This window comes from Canis lupus, chromosome 18 (assembly GCF_011100685.1).
Source record: "Canis lupus familiaris isolate Mischka breed German Shepherd chromosome 18, alternate assembly UU_Cfam_GSD_1.0, whole genome shotgun sequence".
In the NCBI taxonomy this organism is placed as follows: Eukaryota; Metazoa; Chordata; class Mammalia; order Carnivora; family Canidae; genus Canis; species Canis lupus.
Window position 1 is genome coordinate 12,783,693 of NC_049239.1, and position 26,758 is coordinate 12,810,450.

The following is a 26,758-nucleotide window of genomic DNA, read 5'->3' on the forward strand; positions in this document are numbered from 1 at the left end:
GATTGCAAATGTCACTTGGCGCGCTACTTCATTTCCTACAAGTCACAGTCCTGTGGGATCTTTTCCCTAAAAATATTTTTCTAGAAGTCTTGCTAAAGGAGCAGACACACACATGTGGAATGATTAGAGAAAATACAAGTTAGACTCCTGTGACATTCTCAGGCACGTGACTCCAGCCACAGGCAGGCATGTGATGGGGGGAAAGGTGATGTGAGGTGAGAGGCTTCAAGGAGAGAACACATGTAAAAGTTGGTTCTGAAGATGAGATTTGGATAGAAAACAGGGGAACTCATCCAGGTTCCAGCAACTAAGTCATTTCCTGAGATCTCTTCTTTATCTGGACACTGTTGGTGGGAGGGATGAAAATCCCCCTTAGGAGGCTTGGAATGTTCTCTTCTACTCACTAGAATTAGGGCAGGGGCAGGAGGTTTTCGCTCTCCCTACTTAGATTTACAACCGTGGTGGGTGGAATCACAATGAAAAAGTCTATGTCTGCTTTCTTCATGGTTTTTAATTTTGTCTTCATGATGTTGACTGAAAAAAAAAAGCTTTGGGGGGATCCCTGGGTGGCTCAGCAGTTTAGCACCTGCCTTTGGCCCAGGGCGTGATCCTGGAGTCCCGGGATCGAGTCCCACATTGGGCTCCCGGCATGGAGCCTGCTTCTCCCTCCTCCTGTGTCTCTGCCTCTCTCTCTCTCTTTCTCTCTCTCTCTCTCTCTATCATGAATAAATATATAAATAAATCTTTTAAAAAAAAAGCTTTGGGAAAGTAATATTGGTATTTATAGTTAGGCTATAACTATTGTAAAATAATAGAAAATATATATGGGTCCCTACCCCCCTGGTTCCTGGTACAGAGCTCCTGAAACCTGTGTAATTTTCTAGGTGATAAGAACACTTGGAACATCTTTTGTTCTAATATTTGGTCTTTGACCCTGGCTCCTGACACAGAGCTCCTAAACCCTTTGGAATTTCCTGGGTGATAGGAATATCTTTTGTTCTAATCAAGTGACTCTCAGTGGGCTTTTGGATGGGGGCTGGTCACCAGAAAGACCCAGCCATAATTAGAAGCTTAGAATTTTCAGACCTACCCCCTCCCCCATTGTTTGGGAAGGGGAGAGGGACTAGAGATTGAGTTAATGATTGATCATGTCTATGTGATAAAGCCCCTGGAAAAATCTCCAAAGTGTGGTGTTCAGAGAGCATCCAGGTTGGTGAGCACATCCATGAGCCAGGAGGGTAATACACACCAACTCCAGAGGCCAGAAGCTCCTGCATCCAGGACCCTCCTAGTCCAGTCCTTGCCCTAAGTATCTCTTCATCTGGCTGTTTACGTGTATCCTTTATAGGATCCTTTATTGTATAAACCACCAAGCGTGTTTCCCTAAGTTCTGTCAGTGACTCTAGAAAATCTCAAGCCCAAGGAGGGGGTCACGGGAATCCTAGTTTATAGCTGTTTGGTCAGAAGTACTGGTAACAGCCTGGACTTTCTCCTGGCATCTGAAGTGGGGGGCAGGTAGGCTGGTGGGACTGAGCCCTTTACCTGTGATATCTGACGCTAAGTCCAGGGAGATGGCATCAGACTGAACTAAATTATAAGACATCCCATCCAGCTGATGTCAGAGATTTGATGGGTGTGGAAATAAACACACACATTGGTGCCAGAAGTGCTGTCGGCATAGAGGGACAGGAGAGAGGACACACAGTGGTGTCTTTCCTATATAACTGTAAATGCCACAGTTCCCATCGTTTTGTGTAAGAAAACACAAAACAGATGTAATTATCTAGAGTAGATGGGCCGATACTTAGCATTTATTCCCTGTACACCACAGGCAGGGTGCTGACAAGCAATTAAGTAGGATCATATCATGTGCTGATACAGCTCCAAAGAGTAGTGTCTGTCCGTGGCTTTAAGAAAAAAAATCAAGGCTGTTGAATGGGCTTAGAGGGCCCCGAAAATTGCCTAAAGAATTAAAAAGTAATATGTATAACAAAGGAAAACAAATTCAAGGTGGGATTGATGTTAAGTGTTTAAAAAATGAAAAGGTGGGATTGATGTTAAGTGTTTAAAAAATGAATAACTTCCTCTCCACTGGAAACCCAGGCCTTAGTTGTAGTAGAAAGGATTTAAATTAGAGACTGTTTAATTATTTGTACATTCATTAACAAACATGTATTGTGTGCTTCCTATGCTGTTGCTGTTGGTATCAGTAAAACTTCCAGAGGCACCTGGTTGGCTCAGTCAGTAGAGCACATGACTCTCTTGATCTTGGGGTTGAGAGTAGAGTTTACTTAAAAATAATTTTTTTAAAAACCCCGCAAACTTCCACTTAGTGAGTGCCTTGTGGCTTTGCACTTTACGTGCATTATTATCTTGTTTAACTTTCCAAACAACCTAAATATTATCATCTTTAATTTCCAGATGAGGGAAATGTTAAAGAGGTTACGCAACTTGCCCAAAGTCACCCAGCTGGTGGGCAATGGGCCCTGGCTTGAAACCTGGGGTTCCTTTCATAAGGGCACTACCCCATTCATGAGAATGTGTCCTCACGACCCAGTCACCTCGCAAAGACCTCACCTTTAAATACCATCACCTTGGGAATTAGGCTTTATGGATTTTGCAGGGACACAAACATTCAGTCTACGGCAGCATCCTTACTACTCAAAATGTTATCTATCAACCAACAAGATTGGCATCGCCGGTGAGTTCACCGGACTTGGAGAATCTCAGGCCCCATCCCAGACCTATTAAATCATGTCTGCATGTTAACAAGATCCCTAGGTGATTTGTAGGCAGTCTGGTTTATTTTTCTCATTGAAATGATTTGTGGTCATAAATGTGAATATTGATTGAGTTTAACATAGTATAGAATTTAATACAGTATAGTATAAAGCTAATTCCATTATATACTTTCTGTATAAAATTAATAAAATAGTCTCTAATTTTGTGTTACACAATGAACTCCATTGGTGAGGGGGAGAATAAAAAGAGGAGGAAAAATAGGCATAATCCAGCGTAGCCTGTCCCGAGAGCCCTCATCACAGAGGTCAGGCAGCTGGTCAGAGTGTGGCTGAGAATCTGAGCAATAAACACTAGAACAAGAGAGTTTCTGAAGCAGGCGACAGCTGACCCTAGGGCTGCGCACTGGTGACGAACAACCAGGGGACCTGTGAAATTAAAAATCACATTTATAGTACCAACAATGAAAAATCAGCCAAGGAAACACCCAGGTCCAGAGAAGAGCCAACAATCTAGAAACCAGCAATTGGAGACTCTGACTGGGTCACCACCAAAGAGATGATACAAAAGAGAGGCCTGAGAGACCAGGATTTTAAGGAAACTGGAGCTGCATGAATGTAATTCCTCTGCTTCAGTTTGGCTGCTGGGATTTGGCTCTCCTGGTCTAACCTCTCATGGGAACCCAAAAGGCCAAATCCCACAAACTGAGAACTGCCAGGAATTGGTCTAGGGAGTAGCCCGAGTGACCATCAGCTAATAAATCTGAGTCTCGACACTATGCCTGTTGTTGACTCTCTACAACTTTCTTCTTGATATTTCACATTAAAGCATGGCATGTGTGCCTTTTTTATATATATAACACCATGACACTAGTAGATAAGACTAAATGTTTCCCCAGTTTGGAATTTCACCACTACTAGCCTACATTGCATCCTTTAAAAGAAAACCCAACATGTGCTCGTAGGACTACCAACATTTCCCATTTCCATAAAGCAATAAAAAATTATAAGCTGACTCATGACTCGTTCCTGAGGTTATGAAATGAGGATCATGATTGCCATTAAGTTATTGGATAATCTGAAACTCCTGTACTGAGGTATAATTGGAACTGTTGAGTGACTTACACTGCCATTTCTTTTTCTTGTTAAGATATCAGCCGCAGCTTTGCCTACATGTGATGTGTATTTCCAGCAGCAAGGGGGTGATTTCATAGTTGACAAAGGCAATATAATACTGAAGAGAAATCAGAAGCAGAGTGGACGTGCTGACGAGTGGAGTGAGGTAAACCATTTCTTCATGGCCATTGCCTATCCTGCCATAAATGAACCCAGTAATGTGGTTGGAACCATGTAGGACCCGTGTAAGTCCTCAGTCCATGTAAACCCCCAGTATCCTCAAGGATGGGATGGATAGAAGGAGGACACAAGCTCAAAGTAATGCTAGAGCCTCTGAGCAAAACTTTGGTAGCTCTAGTTCTTTCAAGATGGAAGTTTCTGGAAAGCTGGATTCTAGAGTTGGAGAGTATTGTGAATTCACGATTTTTTGTCATTTTGGTAAGGAAAGGTACAGTGCTGAGGAATGGCTCTGCCCCTGGTTGGAGGGATAAGGATGTGCTGATATACCTGGGGCGGTGCACGGCTGTACCCTGAAGTCTGAGGCAGTGGGAGTTGGCTAATGCTGGCGTGAGTGCAGGATGATGCCCCCTCCACAGGATCCTGCCTCTAATGGCTTCAGAAGGCCCGGGGAGACCTGAGGGCCTTGTAGCCATCCAACTATATTAGCCCGATATGAGGGTGCTTCATGACCATTCATTCATTCATTCATTCACACATATGCTGGGATCTTTACTGAGTGTTCCCAGGTGCATATGCATGAACGGGCATGTTGGAAGGCGTATGACATGACACTAGCTGTCTTGTTCATGAACCTAGCACATGAGTCAGTTCCTTACATATGAGACCTCCTTGAGTGAAGGAAATGGTTGAATGAATCAATGATAACAAACATACGTAGGCCTGAAGCCTGCCCTTGAGATTGTTGTTACGGAAATGAGCCACCACAACTGATGGTGGCGGGGTGGGGGAAGTATCAGGAAAGAGGCACACATGATATGGACTTCAGATTAGGGGGAGCTACCTCCAGCTGAGAGGATCAGAGAAGGCTTCCTGGCCAGTGTTCCTCCTCCTGGGATGGCGGCCTTGCTCTTTCTCCTTGTCTGATTCCCGTCCCGCATGCCCATGAGGCCTCCTCTGACTCTCTGGGCATCTCCTCCTGAGTCCATCAAAGAGAAGAGTGGGAAACGAGTTGGCACTTCCCTCCCCTGGCTCCCTGCGGCCCAGATCAGTGAACCTCAAATGTTACTGTGCCTAAGTATTGCCTGGGGAGTTCATTCAGAAAGCAGATTCCAGGGTCTTGCCCTCAAGATGCTGAATCCGGGGATCTGGAACTGGTCAAGAAATCCACACGTTTGCCAAGCACCCCCAGGGGATTCAGACACAGGTGGTCCATGACCGCACTTTGAGAGACACGGCTCTGAGCATCCACACACTACTCTCCTGCCTCTTCCCTGAAATGACCACCTCTGTATTATTGACTTTAAAACTTGTACTCATCCCTGAAGACCCAATGCAGATTTATCTTCCTCTGACATTCCCTACCCCAACATCTGGACAGAGTTCATTATTTCCATCTCCAGGGCTATACAAATCAGTAATTTTCAGACTGCGGCTCCTGCCTGTTAGTGGGTTATGAAATCGGTTGGCCAGGCCAGCCTTTATGCAACAGAATACAAAACAAGGGCATATATTTTTTTTTCATGAAAATTTCATTTCAGTGCTCTATAAATGTGCATGTGTGTGCTGTGTCACTGTCTCGGGTTGGGCTCCCCGGAAACAGACATTACAGCAGAGATTTGGGTGCCCGTGCTTTACTGGGGGAGTGCTCACCAGAAGTCTGTAGGGGGCAAGTGTGGGAGACGGGGTGGGGGGCCCCCAGGGGCCGTCATGGGTGTGGGCTGCCAGGGCAGATGCAGGCGACCTCCCCGGTAAGCGGCTCCCCTCCAGGGGCAGTTCTCAAGAGAAGGGAGCAGCGTGAGACAGCAGCTGGTGGCTGGAGACAGTGGCCCAGCAGAGGGGACCCAGCAGCACAGTGACAGCGTCAGCTGACGTCTGCTCCTTGCGTGCTCAAGACCCACAAGCAGGGCCCTCTGTTCAGAAATTAGGGAAAAAGGTCCTTGAAGGTAGTGGAATATATAGCTTCTTCCTTTTTTTTAATTTTTAAAAAGATTTTATTATTTATTTATTTGAGAGAGAGAGAGAGAGAAAGCGAGAGAGCATGAACAGGGAGGAGGGATGGAGGGAGAAGCAGATTCCCCACTGAGAAAGGAGCCCAACTCGGGGCTCCATCCCAGGACCCGAATGAAGACGCTTAACCGGCTGAGCCACCCAGGCGCCCTATAGCTTCTTACTTTCTTCCATAGTCTCTCTCTTGACTTGTTAGTGGGTTTTTATTTGCCAATTAGTGCCATTTGAAGAAAAGAAATATTAGTTATTAGCATGAATTGTACCACTCGTCTTTGTATCATGCAATGCCAATTTTCACTGCAAACATAAGAGCATTTGGCTCACGTGTAATCATGTGTAATGACTGAAATTACACCGTTTGTCTATGGAGTCTTCTATGCATGTGCATCTTGTTCTTCCCGAACAGTGGGAATGCTGCACAAAGCGACCTCAACCTGGTTTTCATTTCACTTCTTGGTATGCGTCCTGCCAACACTGCCTGCCCTCAGCGTACCAATGAGTAAGGGAGCGCTGCAAGAAAGGCAGCCAGAAGTCACCTTATCTTTTCTTCCTTCTAGTCATCCCTTGGTGCAAGCAGCTGGCCGATACAGGGAAGCAACATGAATAATGTCTTTCTTAGAACGCCTTTGCCTTCTTTCTGCTTTCAAAGCAAGTTCTGGTTGGAACGGGAAGCCTGGCTCCTTGGAGCTGTCAGCACCCTGCTTACTCAGTCACAAATGTAGCACATTTACCTTATTTGCACGCTTGGTCTCACTGAACGCATGCGCATAGTAGGTCCATTTGGATGCTATGCTCACTGGCATCGTGTGTGTGGTTTGTGAACATTGGGGGTGAGTGAACAGGCACGTGGCGGGCATATCTCTTCTGCTCACATGTGCGCTACATTGTCCCAAGAGACTTCACTTATAAAACAATTTCAAAGATAAAATCATCATTTCAAGATGGTGACAGCAGAGCATTAAGCCGAACTCTGGGCCCTTCTGAACACGAGACCCTCTGCAAGTACACAGAGTGCACGCGCATGAGGCTGACCCTGCCCATTTGCCTCTTACGTTAAGTTCATTCCATGCAAGCACAGGTTCTCCAGGATTCCAATCGGTCACAATTCCTGGGGAGTGTTACAAAAGGAGATCTGGGGACAAACTGCAGCCTCCAGCTGGTTTGGTCCCAAGGTTGAAACTGAAACTCACTATCTTCCTCCCTCCTTGCCACCCATTCTAGATTCCCCTCATCCTCACCTAGCACTTCTGCTGGAGAGGATGCCCTAGACCCTCATTCCTCCAGGGCCTGAGCCCCTGGTTTCCATGGTCTTCTCAAGCTACCTGTAAGGGAATGCCAAAGGTGTCTTAGTGGGCCACCTCCATGCCATGCGTATTCCTCATGTCCTGATTATACAGCATCAGCCCTTCCAGTTATGGTCATTTCTTCCCAGGCCTCCTGCTCTGTTGTCATGAGGAGCTCAGGTGCCCATGCAGCAGCCATGGCATTAAGGTTAGAGGAATTTTTCGTTCCTGCCCAAAAATCAAGGCATCTAGACCCACAGAGCCTAAAGTTGCAAGCACAAGAAGCCCAAATTCCCATGATCACCATCAGTGCCAGTGAGCTTGACTACCCCTACCTGATTTCCACACCCATGTTTTCTCCCTGTTGGGGACACAGCATCCCATAAAGGCCTTCACTCTAAGGAGTAAAAAAACCCCAGAACACTGTCCTATCTCACCAGGTGTCATTTCCAAGCTAGTGAGGCTGATGCATCTAAAAGGCCCCATTCCACCGCCATCTGAGGTTAGCATCCTCTGAATGGCTTGGTTTGTGTAGGAGCAGTGGATCTCAAAGTCACATGACCATTCTATACTTCTTTTGCTGTGAGGTGGGCCCAATGACCTGAGGAGGTGTTCTACTTTCCCTCACTGGTGAATCAGACACCCTGTGAGCCCTCCTTGACCAAGGCCATAGAGTGTCTGATTATCTCTAGGGGAGATCACATAATGTCACCTTGTACCATGGGACCCACTTCACTATCCTTTAATATAGGAAATCAGTGTGATATGTTGTGGAATGGCTGGATGGTTCAAACCCTTTTGGGCTATCCTGTTACAGAGAGTGGGAGAATGAACAGCTTTCAGGCAAGGCTGAAAATACTCTGCTGCCCACTCGAGGTCAATACAAATTGCTTCTGTTCCTTCTTCTGTATGGGGATGGAAAAGAACACATCTTGCATTCAATAGCCACGTGTCATGTATGAAGGTGGTGTTCATCTACTCTGGTAAAGATAAGCCATCAAGCACAATGGCTGCAAGTGGGACCAGAAACTGGTTAGGTTTGTACTAAGTTTGTAGTGAGGATATGATGGGAACTGCCACCAAGTCCTGAGAGTAGCACTTTGAGGATACTGCCGACTTGCAATATGGTTTTTCATTTACTACATTGGCTCGGTGGGGAGTAAGGGGAGGAGGCTGGACATCTCACAAGCTTTTACTTGGCATTTCCTAGTATAAGAGCTCTTATGTTACCTTACAGGTCAAAGACTCAATGTCCACTGCTAAGCAGGTCCATTCCAGTTACATATTCAGGAATTGGAGGAAATACTCAATGGGTGGTTCAGTAAATGCAGTGAACCTATTGTAAGAAGAACTTAGGCCAAGACCCCATACGTTACTTGACACTTCTATGCCCTTCTTCTAACAAGGGGACTGTGATGGCACTTTGGGTACCTGGTTTCCACTTGCCATGATGTTGAAGAGTCTTTCTTTGTGGGGATCTGGCCCCTTTTCCATCACTGGGTTCTGGATCCGAGAAGTGGCTCAGATCTAGGAACTTGACAAAGCATCATGCCTTTCCGTGTTGGCAGCTGACCTCAGCCTTTTGCTAATTCACTGGATCACTTTTGATTATATATATGAAGCAATACCTTTGTTGTCTGCTCACCTATCTCATTCCTAGGAATACCATGTTCTATTAATCATCTCCACAGAAGATTCCTATGGGTCAGGCCCCCTTGTCTCTTACTCCAATCTTGCTGTCCATTATAAGAATTAGACTCATCTTGCTTTTGAGAGTTAAGTGTTACCCGGTCTTTGATAGTCTGCGATCCTGTCCTCTGCAGGGATACTAAGGAGCTCAATTTTATAATGATGTAAGCTACCAGCCTACAGAGGATACCCCAAACTCAGCTTTTCAGTGATGCTAGAGCCCTTCTCCCCCTTCATTGCTTACTGTCCTGATATATAGTGTGTCTTCTAGGCCTTTAAGGAATATAATCAGTTGGTGTGTTTTCTGGTCTTGCATCTTAGGTCCATTCTAGTGTGCTTACTACCCTGAGCCTTGTATCCCTTCCTCTACAGCCTGCTATGGCTGTTCTGGAGCCTCTACTTCCTTTCCTCAGGGCCACAGCTTTTGCCAAGCTTCCAAGAGCTACTCCAGCAATATATTGGATCCATCTCCCAAGGCTCCAGGGCTCTTGCCAGGCTATTGAATCCTATATGACTCGTGACCCCAAATCAACAAACTCTCTTCATCCAGTTTCATATTCTGGCTCCTTGGTCTAGCAAGCTCAGGACCCATAGGCAACCATTCCCTCCCAGTTGTTACTGGTGTATGTTGGCCAGAAGCCTCCCAGGGATCCAGCACTTTCCTAGTCAGATTATGCTGAAACTTGATCCTAATTATCAGGCAAGTGGTCAAGAGGGGGTAATGTAGACAGATCCTGAGGAAGGCACACATTTTCTTCCAAGGCACCTGCATCATTTGAGGTTTCTGCATTGTCCTCAAATGCGGGAGAGGTGGAGTGAAGAGGCTTTATTTTCCAATAAGAGTGAGTGGATTACCTCTGTAGTCTGAAAATGCTCAGGAGAACCTCACTCTTCTTCCCTGTGAAAGGCCTGACTCTGGCATTGGTGACTTACCTAGGCTAAGAGTTCAGGCTTCTCTGAGCTTCTGCAAGTCTTACAACTATGTCCCATGTCTGATCTTCAGCTCTTCCCGCCATCTAGCTAAAGGAGAGGAGTCCTTAAATACCTCCAGGGAGGCCCTCTGATTCTTACACTCGGCTTTGGATTGGTGATAAATTGCCCTAAACCTGTCATCTTGTCTCATCAAGCATCAGTGATTCAACAACTGTCACCTGTATCCACAGTCCTTATAATTACTGCTCCCCCATATCTCCCAGTGCCAGATATATCACTCCAGTTGGCACCCACCCCCTTATCCTGTCCCAGTTCTCCACAGGTGACAGGTTTGGCAATTGCTCTGCTGCCACATTCCAGGGATCATCAATACCATGTTACACACTGAGGTCCTCACTGCTTGCTGAACCGAAAACCGTCCTCCCCCCTAATTGCATCTTGGAGTCTGCTTCTAGGTAAACAGTCTGGCACCAAAGGTCTCAGGTCAAGTGTCCTAGAAACAGAGCCCAAGACTGGGTTCAGGTGCATGTGATCTCTTCAGGAAGTCTTGTTCAGGAAAACTCTGTAATAGGATGATGGAAACAAGACAGGAGGAAAGAATAAGATGTAGTCTCAGGTAAAACAAACCTTGATCTATGAAGGAGTTTGGAAGCATAAACTGCAGACCAAGTTGTCCTGTCGCTGAGAAGGCAAAGTTAGCTTTCCCTACCCTTGTACTGAGAAGCCATTGGCTGCAGCTACCCCCGGGGGGGCAGGAGTGGAGGTGGGATTGGGGAGGAGGTATGGGGTGGGGCAATTCTCCAGAGAGAGAGGCAACTGTGAGCTCTTAGAAGCCACACACACAGCAAGTCGGGGGTGGGTGCACCAACTAGGTAGAGGGGATGGGGGGGGGCACCTGCTGTGTCTACTGCCATCCTGAGGGTATATAGGCACGTTTGCATGTATCTGTGGAAACCTAATCTGGTTGCTATAGTTTCTTATTGACATTTCGGTCCCTGATGCGAGACTCCAAACTCGTAGCAAGGACTCTATCCTATTCATCTTCGCGTCCCTGATGCAGGGACTGGCATTGAACTGTTACTGAATAAACAATTATCAAACGAAGAGCAATTTGGGCTAGATCACCAAGCAACTTGAACTCCATCCAGGCTAAGTAATCTGGGCGTGATTCTGTTGGCAGTTGGAAAGAGTGTGAAACACTTACTGGCAGTGGTGGACAATGTGCATGGACCAGGGAGAGGATGGAGAGAGAGGCCAAGGCGCTGTTGCGGTGATACAGGCAAGAAGCCACAAGAGGCAGAGTTGGGGGGAGGCTGCGAGCTCCGGGAGGCAGATGCAAAAGTCATTAAAGTATTATCTGCAGGATCCAGACGGCCCCCGGCTGAGAGCCAGCATAGAGACCATCAGGGATGCCAATCAATCAAGTGTGTAACAAATTTTATACTTCCACGTCTCCAAACAGATAGAAGAGCGTTTCTCACATGTGTGTGGAAGAAATATCCCCACCAAAAAAATAAATCTGGGTGGGTTTTTCTCAGTGTCGTGCATAATTAGGCAAAGTCCGTGAAGTAAGCATGGGAATATTTTTCTTTCCCTCCATATTTTGGCCAGGATCCCACAGTCCTGTCCGAGAAAACCCAAGGTCACCAGTGTGGAATTTGTTCAATTCATTAGCACGTGGGGTACTTAAGTTTAAAGTGGTTTCCGGTGACATGGCTTTCAAATCAATCATTCCACACAGTCACATATGTCCCAAAGCTGCAGATTCAGCATATTATTTCTCAGCTGCATTCTGGACCCTATGCTGGTTGAAATAATTTATCTGTGACTCAGATGGATCCTATACACATCAGGAAATGCATACTTTTTTTTTCCTCTCTCTCTCTCTGAGCTCTTCCAGGACTCGACTGTAGGCAAAGCTGTGTGCATTCCTCTCTAATTATAGGGCTCAGTGACTTCTGGCCAGGCGCCTGTCGTTCACGTTGTTTTCCGAGAACCAGTGCCTGGGACCCCTGCTGCGTGGACTGGACCTGGATTTGCCAGGGTTCTCTCTGGGGCTGGCTTGAGATTTGCTGTCGCCAACATCTCCTTTCCCATGGACTTCACCGTTGTCCTTCGCTATGAAACTCAGGTATCCAACGACTTCTTCAGGGGTAAAAAGCCACCTGGAGAACATTCTTGAACTATGAGCTTCCTCTCCAGTCTTGCTAGATAGGGTCATCAGAAAGTGATTTGCAAAAAAAAAAAAAAAAAAAAAAATAGCACATCTGGAGAGCATTATAAATCAAAGAGTTTCCTAACAATATTAAAACAACACAGTAAGCCAGAGGCAGACATGCTTTATTCCATGGAGAGAAGCTCAAGTTGAAGTTCTATATCTAAGGCACAAGGTCTGAGGAAGTGGTGATGGAATGTTTGTAGAAGAATGATAAAAAAAAAAAAAATCTAACTGAACACAAATTCTGCCCTCCTGGGACTTTTTTCTAAAAATTTAATAAGCGGACCTGTGCACAGAGATGCAGATTCATGCAGAAGAGGTGTTGATTTTGCACTTGGAATTTACCCTGGAACGAAAAAAAAACTATAAGCAGGCTGCTCCTCTTGCCTCCTCCCCCTGCCTTTGGAGAAATATCTAAGGCAGAGTAGAAACCAAATCAGAAAAACACTTGATCTAGAGCAGTGGTTCCTAATGTTTTCTTTGCATAAGTTTTTCTCTGATAATCTGAAACCCCACAGACCATTTCCCCAGAAGAATATTTTATCAGGCTGGGGGAGGTCTCAGAGCCCCCAGACTTCCTCCAGCGACCACATTCTGGAAGCACGCATGGTGCATTGTACGACTAGAGCGTCTGACCCACTTTGAAACTCTTATATGACATAATTCTCTACTTCTCACTTATAAATGAAAGCCAAGGGACTTCAATGAACTTGGACCTGATGAGTATATGGGTCATTAAAAATATAATATAAATATATATATATAATATATATATCTTTTATTTTTTCCAGAGAGAGGACACATCTGTGACATCTTTAAAAAAAAAAAAAAAAAGCATTTCCAAATTGCATAGCTTTCAGAGTAGAGCTAATTAGCATATGCTATAAATATATCTATGCGTATCTAGACACCTACAAATAGATTTAGTAATATGATAATCAAATATTATATAACAAAATCTACATCATGATATATTTATATAATAATATTTATGCAAAATAACATGGGGGGGAAGTAAATATCCTTTCGTGAAGGATTCTAAATTTTCATTTTTGTTCTATGATCCAGGGATAGGATGAGTTAATTGACTCTTTGGGAGACAGAGGTTAAAGACGAGGCCTGTCAGGAGCACCAGGGCTTTTCCAGCGCATTAACTATTGCTACAGCCAGAGACAATGTTCCATCTGCCTGGGTCTCAATTCAGACCCCAGTGACTTAGAGCTGAGAGTGAGCCTCTCAGACTTCTCTCAGCTCCAAAATCCTCTTTTCCCAGAGGCCTGTGGGTTGCAAATTTGAGTCCAAGTGTGTCCATGAGTCATGCGTTGTGTGTCCACTCTCACCAAGGATATGCTTTTTATGTCATGCCTGTCTAGCCCGCAGCCGACTGGGCCGTCCAGGTCCTGGTTAACCCCCTTGGAGGGAGCAAGCACTGTACGCACGAGACTCCATGGCCACGGCCACCACCTTTCCCTCTACCGGCGGCTTCCAGGTATGCTTGGGACCTGTTCTCAAACATAGAAGACTTCTTTGAATTTTCTTCATCTACCTATGTAGATGTGTCAAAGAACCAAGCAGGAAGAGAGGTGTATTAAAGGACATTGTGACACTTATTGTTTGCTGTGTGCTACACTAAGCTGCACATTTAAGATCATATTTTAGCTTGCTAACAACTCACCGAGGTAGACTTCCTCTTCAACAGGCAAGGAGGGGTTGAGAATGAGAATGCTTGGAGACCTGCCCCCCAGTCTCATAGCTAATGTACTGCAGAACCAGGATTCTAGCCTCGATCTCCTGATTCTCAGTCTCGAAAGTTCCTTTCCCATTCCCCAGATGGCCTTGAGAGGTGACACAGTGAAATGCTACAAGAGTAAAAGTAAGCTGGCATGATCGCAACATCTGGGAGTCTATAAGGTAAAACTACTAATTTTGAGGCCACTAATTTTGCATCAGAGACTTGTGGCAAAATAAATCAGAGCCCCTGTTGAGATGAGTATGACAGACAGGATGAAGGACATGCGTTCCATCCTTTTCCCAGAGCAGTCGTGACAGCTCATGACTATTAGTTCCTAAGGCTTTGCTATTTGGCACAGACCTGTGCAAGAGCCACAGAGAGGATCCGACAGTGAATTTGCTGTCCGACCAACCCACCCGAGCTGGTATAGACCTGGCCTCTGCCCCACAGTTGAACCCACTTCAGCGCAGGTAGAGAGCACCAGCAAATGCTCTGGCTGCTTAGGTTACATAATCGTACATTTGTCACTGAATTTTTGCTTTATTTCTCTTAATACAGAATCGTGCTGCTTCCCACACCCATCTGTTTAGAACCAGATGTACAATATTCCATAGACGCCTATTTTTCCCAGCCTTTGGAAGGAGGGTCCCACGCTCATTCACACATCTTGGTGGATTCAGTAAGTATCACGCAGCACCGGGGGTGCTTCCGTCTAAACTGAGCCCCATTATCGTTCTACTTTTAGACTCCATGGTGAAATGTTTCTTTAGAAGTATAAATGAGTTTTTTCATGATAAAAAAAAAATCACTTATTCTCTATCAACGTCACCTAATACCGATCACAGACCTTACGGAACAGCCTGTGCCAACAACGGTTGGAAGTGATTTACATACTATTTAGTCTTCACGACAAGCCTATGAGGTAGGCCCTGTCGTTGTGCCCATTTTATAGATGACAGAACTGAGACCCGGGCTCACAGAGCCAATGAGCAAGGAGTCAGCGGTCAGAGACAGACTCCCTGATGGCCGAGCCCCCGCTCGGAGCCACCACAGCGTCCTGGCACCCAGAAAGTTCAGGAAGAAATTCTATCACTGAAAGTGTCATCGTCTTGTAAGTTCCACTTTTTATATACTGTGTCTTTATATCACTGTGATCCGAACGCTCATACAAGTACGTAGACAGGTATTTTTCAGTTCCTTTATATCATAAGTGTTTTCTTATGGTGCTTACGTAATCTTCCTATCATTTTTAAGAATGATGGGTAATATTTCCTCAAATGACTTCTCCCGACGTCTTTCCCCCATAGATTTGGGCCATAGAGTTGGCTTCCAGTTGATTTTATAATAATAATAATATAAATATAACATAAATATAAATTATTATATAACAATAATAGTTATGAAACTCAAATTTAGGAGAGCTAAGACACTCCCCATCTTACATCCATACCCTGAATATTTATAATTTTGTAAATTTCAAAGATTATGACTTGATGCTCTATTTCACGCATCCATGCAAATTATCCATGCATCGCGCATTCACCGAGCAGACATGGGCTGATAGTGTGCTGGTTCCTAGGGTATAAGGCCCCTGCCCTCCAAGAATTCTCAGCCTGATACAGAAGACAGGCGTGTACTAAAATCACTGCAGTGATATTTGATAGACACATAATATAAACGGGTAACTTGAAATTCACTGAAAAATATTTCCATTGGTTGGTTCTCAAGTGATCGTTCTGTTACACGTAGCTACCAAAACAGTAAAGCCTGGATGAAAATTGGGAGAAGAGCCTGTTCTTGGCAAACTGTCAGAGCTTCCAAGGAGAGGCTAGATCCCTCTCTCAGGTCAGATTTCCCAGAAGCCCAAGCTGAGACAGGGACTCGGGTACCCCTGCTTTGTTGAGGGTGTGCTGGTGGGGGAAGAGGCGCGAGGGACAGGGGTGGGAACCGAGCAAGGATGTGATCCCCACTTCAGTGTAGCCAACTCCACTGGGAGCTTGGGAGCATTACTGCCACAGAGCTGGTTCCTCCCGGAGGCAGTGGTGGGCCTGCGTGCGCCCGGTCATCCACCCCGCCCACCCTCAGTGAGCATGTCGACTTCTAGACCAGTCGGCTGAGTCCAAGTTTCTGGAGAAAGAGGCAGCTGTGTGCCTTCAGCAGCCAATGGCACAGCAGCTGGCGAACGGGAAGATCTGGGCAGGGCACCTACAAAGTCCCTGCGAGACCCCGACCCCAGATGTCCAGGAGGAGAAAGTCAATGCACGTTTCTGATTACAGACTGATGCACTTATTTCCATCCCACCAATTTTGCTGCTCTGGCAAGATGCTTGACTGCCTGGGCCCTGGCCCTTCCAAGTTCATTCTTCTCTGCAGCCTGATGAACATTTATATCTAAGACTAGGATGTATTACCAAGAAGCCCAAGCGAAAGCTTTGTTCAACCCTGGATGCTCCTTCTGCAGAAATAGCTTTTATTTGGCAAATATGGAGAAACAGTTACAAATTTTCCTTCAGTCACCCTGATCCCATGATCTATGCTTCCCTGAAAATGTGTTTGGAGTTGAAAGTATATTAGCCATGCTAGAATGTAAAGCTGCCATTCTTTTAAACCATGGGATGGACTATACTTGATAAACAAAGTCTTTAGAAGTTTCTAGAAGAAGGGAGTCATGACATTACAAAATCCTATAGCTTGACAGGGACTCTTATCATCTGGCCTATCTGTTGGGTGCCAGGACGGGCTTCCCCTAAACTGCCTCAGACCAGTGACTATAGATAATGAATCCCTGGTTGGCAGCCCTCATCTGCAACCCTAGCCAATCCGGCTTCTTTCTGCCTCTCCCTTCACTCTCAGTTCGTGTTTGGAGAGCGCAGTCCTTTTAGTGTCAACTTGAAGAGACGACTCTAGACGGGTATATATACTTCTTTATTGAGCAAATATTTATGAAGTCGTTACTGTAAATTAGACATTGCAGTAGGCCGCGGGTGTAAACAAGACAAGCGCCTTGCCCGATGTGCCGGGGCTTACTGTCTATAGGGAGGAATGCAGACATTACACAGGAGATGGCAACGTGGCCCGAGAGTTACTGGAAGCTATGACAGCTCACTGAACGGAAAAGCTCGGTGTGGCTCGAGCGGTGATTCCCAGCATCGCCTGACCCGACCTCCTCTCTTTATTGCAAATATCTTGTAACACCCTTCACCGGCTCAAAGTGCAGTTCATTGGCATTATAGCCCACCTGCACACGTAACCCCAGACAACGTCTGGGTAATGTGCACATACGAAGAGACATCAAAAGAAAGTAGCCCATAGAGAAACACTATGTACTTCAGTATATGTCTACACTCTGGCATAAATACACAGAAGGCAGGGACACGCTCATATGTGTAGGATCACTCAGTGTGAGACAGCCATGAAAGCAGGTGTGCTGCAAACATGTGTAACATGCTTTTAAAACATAGGGTAAGTCCTTCAACACATAATTATAAACAAAGATTTGTCTCTCATGCAGGGGGATTTTCCTTTTGGTCAAAATGTCTGGGATTTCTGATCCCCCCACACACACTAAAAGCCAGCAACACACCTCATCTGATGGCCATGACAACCAAAACCACCCCTCGGAATCTGCAAAATGCCCCTTAGGGGATGGCACCTGCCATATTGAGAACCACTGAGCCAGAAGATCAAACCGCTGAGCCACCCAGGAGTCCCTCAAAAAGATTTTAAATGGTTGTCGGTTATAACTTCGGTAAAATCTTCTCAAGAAATATAACTGTATGACTTTTCTTCACATAGGTATCAGATGTGATACAGATGATCCTTCTTTGAGAATAAGCTTAGAACAATGTGTTTGTCCCTCTAATAGCTGGATGGCCTAACCCAGCAATTCACAAAATGCATCTGTGAAATATTGAGTTTATGGGATGTTAGTAAGTGTTACTTGAATATGGGACCAAGTGGTTAAACGAGCATGGAAGCGCTGAGTTTAAAAGTATTTTTGTTGCAGGACTTCTCAGAGCTTTAGTAAGTTCATCTACACTGTGACTCTCTAAGAGGCAGAGAGTTTGTTGTAGGACGCCACTGTTCATATGTAATTGCAAAGGACAAAACTTTTAAAAGGATGGTTTTTTGGAATTAGAGTTCCACAGTTAATATTATGGAATGCACTAAGCTGTACTTTCTAAATTTGTCACAAGTAGCCTAGTTAAAAGTCTTTGAAATCTAAGACAAATTCACAAGCAAGCTAAAAATATAATAAGAATGATTTTTAAAAGTCTTATTTTTTTTTTGTCCCAAGTCAATAAATGTAAATATTTAAAGATTTCTTAAATAGGGCAGCCTGGGTGGTTCAGCGGTTCAGTGCCTGCCTTCGGCCCAGGACGTGATCCTGGAGACCCGGAATCGAGTCCCACGTCGGGCTCCCTGCATGGAGCCTGCTTTTCCCTCTGCCTGTGTCTCTTTCTCTCTCTCTTTCTGTGTGTCTCTCATGAATAAATAAATAAAATCTTCTAAAAATATATTAATTTTTTAAAAAGATTTCTTAAATAAAATGAAAATCTTAAAATCTTCTCATAGATCTACTTGTTTATATAACTAGAATCTTGAACAGGAGACAGTTATGAACCTAAGTCTTCTTTTTTGTATTATTTTAAAAGCTTGGTCTGATTCCCCAAATCAGTTCATTGGAGAATTTCTGCAGCAAGCAGGATTTAGAGGAGTATCAGCTGCACAACTGTGTTGAGATCGCCTCAAAGATGGGACCTCAGGTGTCCCCCGGTGTGTGTGAAAGGCTTATAGTCAGCATGTCTGCCAAGCTGCACAACGGGGCTATAGGTGAGTACTGGCCTCATGGGCTCCACCGACACACAGCTTTTTGGAATGTGAGTGAGTCGATCTCATTTATTGTAGCAGCTACTCCAAACAACCAATGTCAATACCAATTGCCCAGTGATTAGGCACTCAGTCCATCTGAGGTGTTGGAATCCCAATGCACAGTAGAGTAGGTGCATAAAGAAGGAGCCTTCTAGTACATTGGGCCACTAGAGCCCTAGAACAATGGTCCTAAAATACTAATTTGGAATCCTGGACATTGAGGGCCAGACTGAACTCCAAACAACTTCTTTCATCCTCAAACCTTCATTCAGTAAGTAAGCCTCTTGGAGTCCAAACACATTAGGTGATTTGTCCATTTCACTAAGCCACAGCCTGGTGTTTCTCACCCTTAGCACTTCTGAAATTTGGAGCTGGTTAATGCTTTGTTGTGGAGGGGTCGGCATGGGGGGCTGCCCTGTGCATTATAGGAAGCGTAGCAGCCTCCCTTCCCCTCTGCCCACCTGATACCGGTAGCACCTTCCCGCCAGTTGTGACATTCAAAAATGTCTTCAAATTTTGTTATATGTTCCCAGTGACGGCAGGTAGAGGGGTAGTTGGCAAAATCTCCCTCCAGCTGTAGAGTGACAGCTACAGTGAGAGCCCAGGCTTCCTGGGTTCTGGGCAAGCGCGTTTCCCGTTATACTGCAGGACGCTGGCTTCAGAATGCCCACAACCTCATGAAAGTGATGGAAGAAGGGAAATCAAACAGATAGTCCAGCACCAACATAGATCGTCAGGAATTGAAGGAGTAACGTCAATAATAATGATTATATTGGAACAGCTGATTATTCAAACAGTTTAAGCCTTTCACTAACTTGTTAAGTAACATTAACATTAATTGTTAAGGTATGCTTAGTCAGTAATGTTTATTGAGCACCTACTACATGCCACACAGTTCTAGGTACTTCAGAGGCCTTATTGTCTTTAATCCTTATAATTCCCTGGGGTAGATCCTATATTTTTCCCATTTAATGGATGAAGGAGTCAAGGATGACAGAAATAGCAAGTGAAAGAGAAGTGAACTAAAGCTCCCAACAGGACCAGGGACTTCTCTGTCACTTCCTTCGCCTCTAACTGCCCTCTTTGGCTCCCCACAGCCTGCAAGTGTCACCCCCAGGGCTCGGTGGGGCTCAGCTGCAGCCGACTTGGGGGCCAGTGCCAATGTAAGCCTCACGTGGCCGGGCGCTGCTGTGACAGGTGCTCAACTGGAAGCTACGGTCTGGGACATCATGGCTGTCACCGTACGTAGCAAAAGATAGATGGGGGAAGACACGCATGGTCTTGGAGTTTTGGAGTTTTGAAGATAGGGAAATCATTGTGGGAGTTTGAAAGAGGAGGGGCCAGGGAATTGGACTACATTACTCGGGCTGTCTGTCTTTATAGATAAAACGTGAAAAAAAAATTCCCATCATATTTCATTCATCCGTTCAGTGGGCACCAACGGTATACAGAGCTCCATTAGGAATCATGAGTGATGGTGGCGATTTGGGCAGCATATATACTAAAATTGGAATGGTACACAGAAGATCAGAGTGGCCCCTGCACAAGGATGACATGCAAATTTGTGAAGGAAGCATGAGTGATGGTAAAGACATGGCCCAGGCTTCTGGGGGTTTGTGGTCTGTATCAAAGAGATGGCAAGTCCAGGGAGGATGTGGGAGGGATACCGGGAAAGGTGTCAGCTGTGCCAACCCAGCTTTGTGACCTGGCAGTAAAGCCCAGTGGCTGTCCAGGCTAAAAGAACAGCGAGATTGAGAATATGAGGAAGGGGACCACGCTGTCATCTCTCTGATGCTGGGGTCGCAAAGAGCCATGGAACTGATCTTCTAAGCTGCCTGTTGATAAGGGCTTAGATGGGTCTTTGTCTACATGTGGAAATCCAGGCTCGTGTCATGTTCAGGGTATGCAGTTCTGTGTTCACGCTGTGTACCAGTAGTGCAAACAGCCTTCTCCACCGAAACCTGTCTTGGGTGGTCTCTCCAGGTAGGTTAATTCTTTCAGGTGAAGGAATGTATGTTTTAAGTCAGAGTTCAGAGAGATGACACACCTTGCTGGTCACTCTCTACCCAGCACACATCTCTTTTTATCACTTTTGCTTCCCTCTCTTTAAAGAAGAGAAGAGGAGAAAGAAAGAAAGAAAGAAGAAAGAAAGAAAGAAAGAAAAGAAAGAAAGAAAGAAAGAAAGAAAGAAAGAAAGAAAGAAAGAAAGAAAGAAAGAAAGAGAAAGAAAGAAGAAAGAGAGAGAAAGAAAGAAGAAAGAGAGAGAGAGGAAGGAAGGTAGGAAGGAAGGAAGGAAGGAAGGAAGGAAGGAAGGAAGGAAGGAAGGAAGGAAGGAAAATGAGGTGCTAGAGATTCACAAAGGGGCAAACATGTCATTGGCCTCCGGCCTTTGCATAGGGAAGACTGGCTCAAAGGGTTGAACAGTTCCCTAGAAAAGGAAGGAGTGAGCCTCTGTGATCTCACCTAGGAAAAAGAAAAGTCCACCCATCTTGAGAAGGGGCTTTATATTTTTTAATAAAGATTATAATTTTATAAGGCACTAAAAACATGACAATTGCTCAGGTCCTCTGTATAAACAACGCTTTTAAGACCCGATTGCTCACCGCACCCTGTTTATTGGGTGAATCAGTTGAACAAATGTTGACCTGGTGCTCGGTGCTGGCCAGATTCTCAGACTCCCCTGATTTACCTGATGGGGATGCCACAGGGAGCTCAGGACTCCAAAATCATGACTGTAACTCCTTTCCCCAGCACACCACCTGTCCCTCCACTCAACATGGTCTCTTTCTTTATCTAGCATGTCACTGCCACCCTCAAGGCTCAAAGACCACTGTATGTGACCAAATAACGGGACAGTGCTCCTGCCAGGGGGAGGTGGCCGGCCGCCGTTGTGACCGGTGCCTGCAAGGCTACTTCGGATTTCCCAGCTGCCGCCCTTGCCTTTGTAATGGGTTCGCCGAACTTTGTGACCCAGAGACAGGGTCATGCTTCAATTGTGGGGGTTTTACAACTGGAAGAAACTGTGAAAGGTATGGAATCCCTATGCACTTGAATTTTATTTCTTTTGTTCCGATGTCCCAACACTCCCTGAAGGACCACTGAATAGAGACTCAGCTGTATTTAAGTGTAGAAGCCTTGCTATGGGCGATGGGGGGTGCGGGGGGAGGTAGATAGATCCTCGCTCCTGGTGTCCTTCGAGATCTTGTGAAGAGCCAGACCATGTCTGATTAAATAAAAAAACAGGCATTTATTTGCCTGGCACGTTGCTTTTTACGTCCCTGAAATAGGACATGTAAATGAACTGCCACTACATTGAGTTTAATGACTCTACCTTGGGACGTTCAAGGTAAGGCAAAGAAGCACTTCACAGAGCAAGCGAGCACCTTCTAAAATACTGAGTTTTGAGAGTTGTGCTGTCCTCAAGCACAGCAAATCCACACCAGCTACTGTGAGCTTTTCCCGGGGACGTTTGGTACAAAGAAATTGTCTTGACAGATGCATCGATGGTTACTATGGGAATCCTGCTGCGGGAAAGTCCTGTCGCCCTTGCCCATGTCCAGATGTTCCCTCGAGTAGCCAATATTTTGCCCACTCCTGTTATCAGCATCCTTGGAGCTCAGATGTGATCTGCAATTGTCTTCAAGGTTATACAGGTACACAGTCTAGTTCATGATGCCTTTTTTCTTCTATCCCATACTGCTCTCCAAAAAATGATCCCATGTTCATAATTTATCTGCTTTGAACAACTGAGTGGTACTGAATCTAAGTCAGCGGCAAGAAGGCACAACCTGGTGCATTGCCGCTTTACTGAACAAGGGATTTGAATGATTCAGAAACCAAGGACAACGAAAAGCTTATTCCTCTGAACTATACTTGTTAGATAATGTTCTGGAAAACTGACTGACCAAATGAGTTCAAACCAAATTGACTTATTTAAAATAAAATCATCATCATTTTAAGTAAGACATTTAGGTGATTAAGCGATATATATGTCTTGTAACATAGAACATAAGCAATTAAAAAGTAAAAGCTTTTAATCACATGCTTCCTTTATATAATTTCAACCAATAGATTGGATAGTTCAATATCAAATCAACCAATTGATTTGATGTTTCACCAGTATAACTTATTTTTTCAGGTGTCTTGAAACACTGATTTGGGCATCCTACAGACACCACATAAGTCAATTCAATATTTATGTTTGTTGCTCTACCAAAAATTTTATTTTGAAGAGTTTAAGCATGAGTATGAATATATATTGCAACAAGGAAAAAACATAAAATCTACTTGATTTAATCATATTTTGAAAATATGCTGCTGCTATTTTCTTCAGTGATAATTACCATCATGATAATAAAGCACATGGCTAATTTTTTATTTGCTGACTATGTCTCTACATCATTCTGACCTCTTCTCATGTCTTTTGCGTCCATGTCCCCTCTGGCTTAGTTGGTCAGTGTTTAAGAACTGAGACCATGGGGGGAATCCCTGGGTGACTCAGGGGTTTAGTGCCTGCCTTCTGCCAGGGTGGGATCCTGGAGACCCGGGATCGGGTCCTGCATTGGGCTCCCTGCATGGAGCCTGCTTCTCCCTCTGCCTGTGTCACTGCCTCTCTCTCTCTGTCTTTCATGAATAAATAAATAAAATCTAAAAAAACAAAAAGAAAAAAAAAAAAAAACAAGAACTGAGACCATGATTGGCTGACAAGAACATTCCTAAAAAGATGAACCAAGATGTGGGGAATAGACTTACAGTTTGGGCACCCATTTGACTACAGGTCCCCGTGGTTGGCAGGGTAGCAAGTGGAGGAGCGAAGGATTGGTTTCTCCATACAGTGCTTGATAAGAACTCCCTCCAAGGTTCGTTCATCAAGAAAACCACTGTCACCATCTTCACTGCTAGACCTACATCTCAGGGTGCTGCTAGATCACCTCCAGGACCAGGTGAGGGTGGAGGGACCCCAGAGAGAGCAGGAACTGAGATTAGCGTTAGATCCTGGGGCACACTTGGGTGACCCGGTTGGATAAAGATCCGGGAATCCTGTGCCTACCACTCTGTAGTTCTTTCGAGAAGAACTAGAATGCATTCCTCACCACGGACTTCCTAGCTCTGAATCATCGCTGTGTTCTCTGGGTGGAGAATACATCAAAGTGAAGGTTTTAATTCAGAACATTTTTCCTTCTTCATCCCCAACGTGTGACATCTCATTATCCCTAGATGAGCCTAATTATTCTCGGTAGCAGTCTCCATCCCTGCCCCCCAACACACGTGTACACACACATATACACACATACACACGTTCACACACACACACACTTCTCATCTCATTCCCTTTGCCTCTCCCCTTCTTTCAGGTAAGCAGTGTGGAGAATGCTCTGCGGGTTTCTATGGAAATCCCAGAGTTTCCGGAGCCCCTTGCCAGCCGTGTGTGTGCAACAACAACACTGATATGACGGATCCGGAGTCCTGCAGCCCGCTAACCGGGGAGTGCCTTAAGTGTTTGCACAACACTCAGGGGCCCAACTGCCAGTTCTGCAAACCAGGTCACTTTGGATCTGCCCTCAATCAGACCTGCAGGAGTAAGTCTGTCAAGCTCTGGGGGAAAACGTGGCAGCAGAGTGTGGCCCTCGGGGCACGGTGCCACCAGGACAGGGCTGGGACAGAAACAAGCCGATGCCCAAATTATGCCTCTGACCCACTGAGTAGAATCTCCAGGGCTCTGCATTGGAACCAGTTCACCCGGTGTCTTTAACGTATACATTGGGGGAGTGCTGATGTAGCAGAGGGCAAGGGTTGGAGTCTATGGTTTAAAATAATAAAAAAAAAAAAAAGAGGAGTAAGCTGCTCATTTTTAGGGGATATTTAACTATTTCAGTTGATTCAAGTCAACGTAGTAAACCATTTGTTTTCAGATCATAACTAGCATGTGGAAAAAGCCAGGTTTTTGGTCACCCCAATTGTGAGCCCTTGGAATGTAGCCAGCAGAACCGCAGGATATTGCTAGGTGGGGAGGTCAAAAAGAGTTGAATGCGTTCAGCCCACTTAGATTCCGTGATAAGTCTGCAATATCGTAAGGTGTTTCTGCCTTGAGCCCTTTGGAGAAACATCCAGATCCGAATGGCTGTTCGTGTAGTTTGTTGAATGCCAGCGTTGTCCCTGAATTTACCTCTAGCAGTGGCTTTATGATCCCAGGGTGCTCCTGCCATCCTCCTGGTGTGAATCCGGCTGAGTGTCCCCCTGGCCTGGAAACTTGCCTCTGTGACCCTGACACTGGCATGTGCCCTTGTCTGCCCAACGTCACGGGCCGGACCTGTGACCGCTGTGCAGACGGATACTGGAATCTGGTCCCTGGCAGAGGGTGTCAGCCATGTGATTGTGACCCCCGGACCTCTCACGGTGGCCACTGTGACCAGGTAAGATATTTGGATTTACCAGAGCACTAGAGTGGGAAGGAAGGGGGAGACATGGTTGCCAAATTTGTAAATAATGTTTTCTTTATGTACTGTTGCCAATTAGTGTTTGGGGACAGGATTAGCCTTATATGGGGATGGAGTCTGCATTTACCAAGCAACGAAAAGCACTAAAAAAGACCACGAGGGTCTCAAGGTCTAGTCTGGCCTTCTTTGGTTTTCTCCAAGCTTCTCTGCAATTGGGGAAGACAGGATTTGTATGTGTGAAACAGATAACTTCCCTTTCCTGTTTCGGATGTATGATCACAGGGAAGCTCCAAGAAATTGATCATTAATCAGAATTGATGCTCAATCAGAATGAAAATCAATGGATACTTTCAGAACCCACAGTTCCATTTTCAAAAATTGACCTGTCATTCCTGATAGCTCACCAATTGCTTTGTGTGCAGGTAAAATAAGAGGTCCTCTTTACTTATCAGAGCAGCATCAATTGTCTCTACCAACTACTCAAAATAACGAGAAGCATGATTCACCTCCAATTCAGCTCCACTGAGTAAGAATAAGAATGCAGGGTAGAGCAGTAGGAGCAAGTATGCAGCGTACAATATACAATTAATGCTACTTAAATGCACATGTGATTTTTAGTCAATAAAATCAACATTGAATTTTAAAAACAAATATAATGATATCTATATGGAAAAAAACTATTCATGTCACGATCAGGGTATTGGACCTACTAAATATATTCTTTTTTTAAAAAAAACATATTCTTTGAAACACTTTTGACATTAATAGAGATTGGAAGGAAGGGTAAAACAATGCTGAGAGATTTTAGAATCAGTCCACCCTACAGGGACCAGGGTTTAATTGGAATCAAAATGCTAATTTAAGAAGCTGGACTTTTCCCAACTACTACTAATAATGATAAGCATGGCTCACCTCCAATTTTGGCTCCACCGTTCAACTTATTTAAAGGTCAAATCTTATGCAAGTCAACTTGTGAAGGTAGTTCTCATATACTGAATGTGTTTTCCTTTCTCTTTTTTTCTTTTTCTCCAACCCTCCTGCTCCAACCCACATTCATATACACACATACACACATACACACACACTCAGTGTGCCCTTTTTCCTTTAATAAATTGTTTTAAAGAAAATTTTATTTTTCTTAAAAATTGTATTTATTAGAGAGAGAAAGAGCACAAGCAGGAGAGGAGCAGAGGGGGAGAGAAAAGCAGACTCTCTACAGAGCAGGGAGCTTGACATGGGGCTCGACACCAGGACTCCGGGATCATGACCTGAGCCAAACGCAACTGCTTAACCAAATGAGCCCCCCAGGTGCCCCCTTATTACATTTTTTATTTTAGAATAGATTTAAAGAAAAGTTGTGAAGATAGTACAGAGAAAATGTACACCATACCCAGGTTCCTCAGCTTCTAACATCTTCCATTAATATGGTAGATTTGTCACAATTAATGAACAAATATCGATATATTATCATTAACCAATGTCCATAATTTATTCAGATTTCCTTAGTTGTTTACCTATTGTCCCCTTGCCATTCCATGACCCCATCCAGGTCA

At 44.9% G+C, this 26,758-nt stretch overlaps 1 protein-coding gene and 1 non-coding gene across 3 annotated transcripts in view; both read left to right on the top strand.

Annotated features, from left to right (window-relative positions):
* LAMB4 (laminin subunit beta 4) overlaps window positions 1-26,758 on the top strand; it is a 99,969-nt gene that overhangs the window by 38,179 nt on the left and 35,032 nt on the right. For both annotated transcript variants that reach the window (XM_038562687.1, XM_038562688.1), the window contains 10 exons: window positions 3,889-4,020; window positions 11,892-12,077; window positions 13,538-13,653; window positions 14,455-14,575; window positions 18,552-18,729; window positions 19,866-20,009; window positions 21,566-21,797; window positions 22,264-22,421; window positions 24,123-24,347; window positions 24,961-25,181. In XM_038562687.1, the coding sequence (XP_038418615.1) occupies window positions 3,889-4,020; window positions 11,892-12,077; window positions 13,538-13,653; window positions 14,455-14,575; window positions 18,552-18,729; window positions 19,866-20,009; window positions 21,566-21,797; window positions 22,264-22,421; window positions 24,123-24,347; window positions 24,961-25,181 (1,713 nt within the window). The remainder of the gene's footprint in view (window positions 1-3,888; window positions 4,021-11,891; window positions 12,078-13,537; window positions 13,654-14,454; window positions 14,576-18,551; window positions 18,730-19,865; window positions 20,010-21,565; window positions 21,798-22,263; window positions 22,422-24,122; window positions 24,348-24,960; window positions 25,182-26,758) is intronic.
* Window positions 20,249-20,352, top strand: LOC119864342. Its single transcript, XR_005373728.1, has one exon. It is a non-coding gene; the product is annotated as a U6 spliceosomal RNA (small nuclear RNA).